This window comes from Maylandia zebra, linkage group LG1, assembly GCF_041146795.1.
Source record: "Maylandia zebra isolate NMK-2024a linkage group LG1, Mzebra_GT3a, whole genome shotgun sequence".
NCBI classification, from domain to species: domain Eukaryota; kingdom Metazoa; phylum Chordata; class Actinopteri; order Cichliformes; family Cichlidae; genus Maylandia; species Maylandia zebra.
This window is the reverse complement of record NC_135167.1, coordinates 40,911,406-40,920,080: the sequence shown is the minus strand read 5'-3', so window position 1 is coordinate 40,920,080 and position 8,675 is coordinate 40,911,406. Positions and strand designations below refer to the sequence as shown.

The following is an 8,675-nucleotide window of genomic DNA, read 5'->3' as shown; positions in this document are numbered from 1 at the left end:
GTCTGGACTTCTTTAAGTTACTTGAAGACGTTTCACCTCTCATCCGAGAAGCTTCTTCAGTTCTAAGGTCAAATGGTGGAGAGTCCCAGATATAAACCTAGTGGGAGTTTCCCCCCACAGAGGGACAAAAGGACCCCTGATGATCCTCTAATCGCCTGAGCCAAGGTGTGAAACTGGGTGTGGGTCCCAATCAGCCAGAGTTTCGGGTGAGTTCATTGTGAAACCTGGCCCCACCTTATCATGCAAATTCCTGAGATCAGATGGCCCAGGATGTGAGTGGGCGTTAAGGCGTCTGGGAAGGGATCTCAAAACTGGATTATAGATGGCAGAGAGTTGGTGTCGTAAACCCCGCCTCTGTTCAAAGATGGTCGCTCACAGTGGACTTAGATGCTTCTTTCACTCCTTTGTCAAACCATCTGTCCTCTCTGTCCAAAATGTGAACGTTGGCATCCTCGAAAGAGTGTCCTTTATCCTTAAGATGCAGATGGACAGCTGAGTCTTGTCCTGTGGAGGTGGCTCTTCTGTGTTGTGTGCTGTGTCGTGCTTGGAGACATCCCGGTGCATTTCAGACCCAGCAACACGCTCAGACACAAACTGGTTCACCCGAAAGACAAAACGCCAAAACACAGACTGAACAATGTGGTGTATGCTGTACAGTGCAGCGAGGAATGCACAGACCTCTACATTGGAGAGACCAAACAGCCACTTCACAAGCGTATGGCACAACACAGAAGAGCCACCTCCACAGGACAAGACTCAGCAGTCCATCTGCATCTAAAGGTCAAAGGTCACTCTTTCGAGGATGCCAATGTTCACATTTTGGACAGAGAGGACAGATGGTTTGAAAGAGGAGTGAAAGAAGCATCTATGTCCACTGTGAGCGACCATCTTTGAACAGAGGCGGGGTTTACGACACCAACTCTCTGCCATCTATAATCCAGTTTTGAGATCCTTCCCAGACGCCTTAACGCCCACTCACATCCTGGGCCATCTGACCTCAGGAATTCGCATGATAAGGTGGGGCCAGGTTTCACAATGAACACACCCGAAACTCTGGCTGATTGGGACCCACACCCAGTTTCCCACCTTGGCTCAGGCGATTAGAGGATCATCAGGGGTCCTTTTGTCCCTCTGTGGGGGGAAACTCCCACTAGGTTTATATCTGGGACTCTCCACCATTTGACCTTAGAACTGAAGAAACTTCTCGGATGAGAGGTGAAACGTCTTCAAGCAACTTAAAGAAGTCCAGACGCTTTTCTTTGCAAGCTCCTTTGACTACGATGACCTGGATGACTGAGAACCTTCACAGACATCTCGTTCACACCCCAAAAGCTCGCAGCTCATTGATCCAGCCCGAGTCCTTTCAGACTTCAAAGCTGCTCTAACTGTCGGGCTGACATGGACACGGAGGGGATGACTCTGTGGGAACAGCCCGAGTTCCTCTGGCAGTGAAGGCCTGGGCTCCTTATGACTGAGGAAGATTCAGGAGCTCCTCACAAAAGGAAAAATGTTCATGGTGTTTATAACCTGCAGCTGAGGTGGACTTCAGACAGTAAATCAATGAATAAAACAGGAACATAAATAAATGATTAGCCCAGTAATCGCTCATGCCCTTTGGATGTCTGAGGCCCATCAAGGAGGAACTGCAGCTCACAGAAAACTGATTCTCTGCAGAGTGCTGCGATGACCTGCTGATGATGAAAACTGCTGTTTGCCATCAGCAGTGTGGAAATCCCAGCTCGTCTGCCAAGAGACAAACACGAGCGCAGAGGGGAGACCGTCACGCTGTCAGGACTATAAAACTTCAGCTGCACGTCTGTGACTGAGACAAACCCGCGATGGCTTCCCTCAAAGCGCTGCTCTCTGCGCTGACCCTGCTGGCTCTGACTGTGGACGCCTCGTCCGGCCGTGAGTATTTCATTTGTTTAAGCACCGTGTGGCTTAAAGCTGCTCGCAGTGGTGCTGCGTGATGTTTGTAGAGCATAGTTTCAATAAACCTCCCGTTTCCTTCTGTCAGCCGGGTACAGCAACTACAACTACGACCTGTCCGGTCAGGACCTGACCCGTCTCTACAACTCGCCGGTGATGACGGCTGAGAGGATGAAGAGGCCGCTGGAGGGGACGTCAGTTATACTGGGACCACTCAGCCACTCCGGGGTTCGGTCGGTCCACACTGAACACAGAAACATTTCCACAAACAAACAGAAGTTGAAACCAATAATCTCAATGCTTTTGAAGATCTTTAGTTATTTTGACTTTAATTCTGAAACATAACAAACAAAAATGTTCCCTCTGTGCCGTTTGACACTGTAAGTGTGGGAACTGAGGAGACTGTTACTGTAGAGTCACAGTTTCCTGTGCTTGCTTGTTTGTGTTTGTCATATTTTTGTATTCAATAAAGCTCCAGATGTTTTCTTTGGATGGCGGCACAAACATCATACTGTTCCATTAAGACAACAGTGGAGCTTTTTTAATGCATATTCCAGTTTGTACAAACAGCTGAAACCCTTAAATGCATCGTTCTGATCACTGTGCTGTTGTGATTTCATTGTGCAGAAAGCAAGCAGATGTGTTAGACCAACTGAGGTCGACACGTCACATGTGCTGGAATAACAAACATTGTTCTGACAGCCGTCAACGTGAAAATCAAAGAGCAGCATCTTCAAACCTCTCGTTCTTTTGTAGGGTGACGCTAGATGATGGCTCTCAGTGGCTGATCCATAAAGGAGGCGGATTCGGATTATCCTCTCAGACGGTCGTGACTGATGCTCGACACATGAGCTCGGCCTGGAGGGTAAACTTCAAACATACAACCAGCATGTCCATTTAATTACAGTCTAATCATAAACTCTGAAACGTGGCTCTATTGTGTTCAACAAGTCCACAAACAGTCAGGAAAAACAGACAAAAAAAGTAAATACCTTCAGCTCGTTGCTGGTGTGTATACTGGTGGCCAACAGAAACCATTGGAACCAGACCAAAGTGAAAAGGAGATGTTTGGCAAAAACAACCCAAAACGAGATCCTGCAGACTCCCGATTACAAACAGACACTTTATTTCCTGCACGCTGATTCTTCTTGGAATTTGTGTTGACGTGAAACTTTCAGTGAGAGTTTTAATCCAAACATTTACTTTTGATTCTTTCTGACCTTCTGTCTCGTTTTTGTCTGCAGCCTGTCAGTTCTAGAGAATTCCAGGGTTCAAAGACAGTTTCAGACTTCGTGAGTGCTGGAGGACCCAACTACAACTTACTCTCTGATAACTGCCACCTGGGATCCCGTCGAATGATGAACCAGTAAACATGATTCAAAGTTCCTGATAATAAAGGCCACCCTCACACAGACTGTGATGTGTCTTTTCTTCCACTTGGAGGCTCCAGACTTCACAACAAACACCCCACTAACTGTAAGCTTCAGACAAACGTCTGCACACATTCATATACACAATAATGTCTACGGATCTCCTTCCTTAAAGGCGTCTCTGACACGAGGAAAGATGACAGTCTGCATGTCTGTGGGAACTAAGGTCCCTGCTGTGGAACAGAGACACCACCACTTCCTCTCTTCACATTACACTGACAGCTGTAACCCTGGATGTCTGTGGGCTTATGGGAAATGCTGTTCACACAGTGACTACTGAAAACAAGATGAAATTATATCAGTTCTTACACATGTCTGTGTGTGACTGAGAGCCTGTTCAGAGGATGGAGGTTTCATAAAATCATAAACGAATAAAACCTTTCAGTGTCAAACAGATTGGGGTTGATGATTATTAAATCATTATTTGGGCTCAGGGACCCCCGGCTTCATCAAAGCTATTAGAAAACTCCATCAGTAAGCAATTTAAAGATAAAGATAGCACCCTTAGGTCTGTGTTACATACATCCTGTGTTTTACCACATGTTTACCTGGAACTACAGAGGGGAGGAGCCATTCTGTACAGGTGAGGGAGAAACAGGAAGTATTCAGACTCCGTGATAGAGGAGGAGGAAAACCAGGTGAGTGTTCATCCTCCTCCTATCCTCAGTCTCCGAGTCATCTTCCTCTCTGCAGAGGTAAGAGAATCACAGCGATTCTTGTGGACTGAAACTCCTCGAGTTTTAGTTTGGCAGATGTTTCAAGTTATTTTACCCCTTCAGGAAAAAACATCATTAACACCTGCAGGGAGGCTTGTAGTGGACTCCGCCCCCTGTTGCTGATAGTAGGGTGCGCCCCTCACCTGGGGACAGGTAACTGAACACAGACATGAAGCAAAGTGGGAGGGACATTCTCACATTAAAACTAATACTTCTTTATTTACAAATGACATTTTTAAGATTTCATTTAATTTCCTGGCAGTTATTTCATGGCTCAGGCTTTGCAGGGCTCGAGCGTTTTGATTGGACGCCCCCTGGTGTCTGTGCTCGGTATCTAAAGTCCAAATGCAGAACTATCGATGAAGACATTTATCAGCTGAGCTCAGTGGACACATCATACGATGAGGGAGTGTTCTGAGGGATCAGGTCAGATCTTAACTTGTTGCCATCAGGTGAGATGATTATCTGTCACTCTGTGAAAGTTTCTATGGGACGAACTATTGATCCAAATGACAGTGTATGGAAAAATGTTGTTGATGACAGAATGGGCCGCTGGTGTGCAGGTTCCTTCACTTCACTGTGCATCCGTGTCCTCCTGCAGCACAAACTCAACGTTGGTCTCACATGAATAACATTGCATGAACAGCACTGTCTGCATTTGATTACAAAGATATGCCCAGACACAAACTTAGGCCCACCTCTCTGAAGTACGTTATCAATGTGCACATCCTGTCATGTGACCACGTGGATTCCTCTGCCAGAGTCATGAACTGAAAGTATTTCCACAGTCGACAGAGCAGGAAGTAGAAACACAGCGTTAGTCCCATTTTCTTTTTCTTCTGTGGTCAAAGTCTCTGAGTCAGCTGTGCCTCTGTGAGCTGGAGGGGAAATATGGAAGGATCAGCTCAATGCTGGACTGTCTCTGGATTCATTATCCTCTGACCGTCACACTTCTTTGTCTCCCAGTCTTGGGCGCGAGTCTTGTACAGACTTGTTTGTCTGATTCTTGTTCTGCACTCACAGTCAGTGTTGTTGGTTTCTCTGTCAGACGGACTGAACATGAGCGGTTTGGAGGAAGACGAGGACACAGCAGAGTCTCCAGGATCCAGCCGTCTGTCTATGAAGAGCGATCAGTCCAAAAATCCTCCTCCAGGCTTCAGTACTGATCCTGGACCCTCAGGCAAAGAGTAAGAGCCTGTTTGTGCTGTAAACTGATGTCTAAGATGATTCTGCTGCTGTGTCTGTGAGAGCAGCTTCGCTGAGCTGCTCTCACAGACACAGCAGAGCTTCAGTGGGGCTGTTCAACATCAGTTTGTTTTCCAGCAGAGAAACTAGTTTGGCCTGAAAACATCAAACTCACTGAGAAACACATGATCGAGTTCTTCTGTCTGTATCTGTATGCAGCTCAACATCTGTGAGGATTTTTTGACTGAACTGATAACGGGGAGATGGGGCGTAGAGCGCTACATCTCTGCATCAGACGGAGCCAGCTGATGTGGCATGTCCCACCGGGAGGGGACCCGGGACACGCTCCAGAGTCTATGTCTCTCGGCTGGCCTGGGAACACCTCAGTGTTCCCCCGGAAAAGCTAGAGGAGGTGGCTAGGAGAGGGAGGTCTCTGCTTAGGTTGTTGCCCCCGCAACCCGGCCCTGGGTAATATGACCCCGGATGGGAAAAGACTGGGAAAGCATAAATCTAGCAAATAGTTCAAATCGCCTCTGAGAAACAGCAGCACCTGTCGCAATAAGGACCGCAGTTTGATAGAGAAGGTCTCAAGGGACTCAAGCATTCTTTATGGCCTGGTTTGGTTTGTATGTGTCCATGTACACACGGTTTGAATCAGTCTGAGGGAGGAGCTCTGCTGCCTCGGTACTGTGGAGTGGAGTGAGTAAGATGGGCGGTCCATGATGGGATCAGTGACTCTAATGTCCCTCATCACTCAAATACCTCCAGATTCTGGCCAGTGATGGTTCCAGTCTCATGAACCAGTTTGCTGATCCTGTTACATGCTGACATCTTTGGCACTGATGCTGCCAACCCCCCCTCTGCACCACAGACTGGTAGACATGTATGTATATGTGTGTATATACAGGGAGTGCAGAATTATTAGGCAAATGAGTATTTTGTCCACATCATCCTCTTCATGCATGTTGTCTTACTCCAAGCTGTATAGGCTCGAAAGCCTACTACCAATTAAGCATTAGGTGATGTGCATCTCTGTAATGAGAAGGGGTGTGGTCTAATGACATCAACACCCTATATCAGGTGTGCATAATTATTAGGCAACGTCCTTTCCTTTGGCAAAATGGGTCAAAAGAAGGACTTGACAGGCTCAGAAAAGTCAAAAATAGTGAGATATCTTGCAGAGGGATGCAGCAGTCTCAAAATTGCAACGCTTCTGAAGCGTGATCATCGAACAATCAAGCGTTTCATTCAAAATAGTCAACAGGGTCGCAAGAAGCGTGTGGAAAAACCAAGGCACAAAATAACTGTCCATGAACTGAGAAAAGTCAAGCGTGCAGCTGCCAAGATGCCACTTGCCACCAGTTTGGCCATATTTCAGAGCTGCAACATCACTGGAGTGCCCAAAAGCACAAGGTGTGCAATACTCAGAGACATGGCCAAGGTAAGAAAGGCTGAAAGACGACCACCACTGAACAAGACACACAAGCTGAAACGTCAAGACTGGGCCAAGAAATATCTCAAGACTGGTTTTTCTAAGGTTTTATGGACTGATGAAATGAGAGTGAGTCTTGATGGGCCAGATGGATGGGCCCGTGGCTGGATTGGTAAAGGGCAGAGAGCTCCAGTCCGACTCAGACGCCAGCAAGGTGGAGGTGGAGTACTGGTTTGGGCTGGTATCATCAAAGATGAGCTTGTGGGGCCTTTTCGGGTTGAGGATGGAGTCAAGCTCAACTCCCAGTCCTACTGCCAGTTTCTGGAAGACACCTTCTTCAAGCAGTGGTACAGGAAGAAGTCTGCATCCTTCAAGAAAAACATGATTTTCATGCAGGACAATGCTCCATCACACGCGTCCAAGTACTCCACAGCGTGGCTGGCAAGAAAGGGTATAAAAGAAGAAAAACTAATGACATGGCCTCCTTGTTCACCTGATCTGAACCCCATTGAGAACCTGTGGTCCATCATCAAATGTGAGATTTACAAGGAGGGAAAACAGTACACCTCTCTGAACAGTGTCTGGGAGGCTGTGGTTGCTGCTGCACGCAATGTTGATGGTGAACAGATCAAAACACTGACAGAATCCATGGATGGCAGGCTTTTGAGTGTCCTTGCAAAGAAAGGTGGCTATATTGGTCGCTGATTTGTTTTTGTTTTGTTTTTGAATGTCAGAAATGTATATTTGTGAATGTGGAGATGTTATATTGGTTTCACTGGTAAAAATAAATAATTGAAATGGGTATATATTTGTTTTTTGTTAAGTTGCCTAATAATTATGCACAGTAATAGTCACCTGCACACACAGATATCCCCCTAAAATAGCTAAAACTAAAAACAAACTAAAAACTACTTCCAAAAACATTCAGCTTTGATATTAATGAGTTTTTTGGGTTCATTGAGAACATGGTTGTTGTTCAATAATAAAATTATTCCTCAAAAATACAACTTGCCTAATAATTCTGCACTCCCTGTATATACATATATGTAAGCTTACATGAGGCTGTACGCTAAGTGGAAGGAAGGGGGCCGGGGACTGGTGAGTGTCAGCACCACAGTCCAGGATGAGACAACAAACATCCACGAATACATCACAAAGATGGCCCCAACCGACCGAGTGCTCAGTGAACACCTCAGGCAGCAGAAACCCAAGAAAGAGGAGGGAGACGAGGAACCATCATGGAAGGACAGGCCCCTGCACGGTATGTACCACCGGCAGATAGAGGAGGCTGATATCCAGAAATCCTACCAGTGGCTGGACAAAGCTGGACTGAAAGGAAAGCTCGAGAAATACCAAGAGCTGGAGAAGACGTGGAGGGTGAAGGTAACGGTGGTCTCCGTGGTGATCGGAGCACTAGGTGCGGTGACTCCCAGGCTAGGTGAGTGGCTCCAGCAGATCCCCGGAACAACATCGGAGATCTCTGTCCAGAAGAGCGCAGTCCTGGGAACAGCTGAGATACTGCAGGACCCTCAAGCTCCCAGGCCTCTGGTAGAGGACCCGAGCTTGAAGGATAAACCGCCCGCAGGGGCGAGTGGGGAATTTATTTATTTGTTTAATACACACACACACACACACACACACACACACACACACACACACACACACACACACTGCTCGTGCCTATGGTACGACAACTTTTCTCCGTGCCCCTGGTACACTGCGCAGAAACACCTTGCCCCACACACACACACACACACAGGCAACAATACCAAAGTATTTCGAGTGCGTTACTGTCACACACATGTGAGACTCTTTTCTGCATATATTTTTGCACAGACTTCTGCTGGGCTGTGCAAAAACAAAACGACTGCTTGAATCAGTTAAGAGCAGCAAAAACTGTCCTTGGAAAAATAAACTGGGTAATTGAGTATTGAATATTTTTCTTGTTTGACCAACATTTTAGTGCATTTTTATTATAAGAAT

General features: G+C 46.6%; 1 protein-coding gene across 1 annotated transcript; it reads left to right on the top strand.

The window, feature by feature from the left end:
• The first annotated feature begins 1,663 nt into the window (after positions 1–1,663).
• LOC143419504 (uncharacterized) lies at positions 1,664–3,344 on the top strand. The gene is made up of 4 exons (XM_076886459.1): positions 1,664–1,908; positions 2,018–2,162; positions 2,686–2,794; positions 3,174–3,344. The coding sequence occupies exons 1-4, from the start codon at positions 1,839–1,841 to the stop codon at positions 3,297–3,299; spliced, it is 450 nt and encodes a 149-aa protein (XP_076742574.1). The 5' UTR covers positions 1,664–1,838; the 3' UTR covers positions 3,300–3,344.
• Positions 3,345–8,675: the final 5,331 nt, after the last annotated feature.

What these genes read in the sequence shown, in the direction of transcription:
- LOC143419504 (XM_076886459.1), top strand. Translation starts at nt 1,839, where the DNA reads ATGGCTTCCCTCAAAGCGCTGCTCTCTGCGCTGACCCTGCTGGCTCTG. An exon ending in TGTGGACGCCTCGTCCGGCC is followed by an intron (nt 1,909 to 2,017) that starts GTGAGTATTTCA and finishes TCCTTCTGTCAG; the next exon opens with CCGGGTACAGCAACTACAAC. An exon ending in ACATGAGCTCGGCCTGGAGG is followed by an intron (nt 2,795 to 3,173) that starts GTAAACTTCAAA and finishes TTTTGTCTGCAG; the next exon opens with CCTGTCAGTTCTAGAGAATT.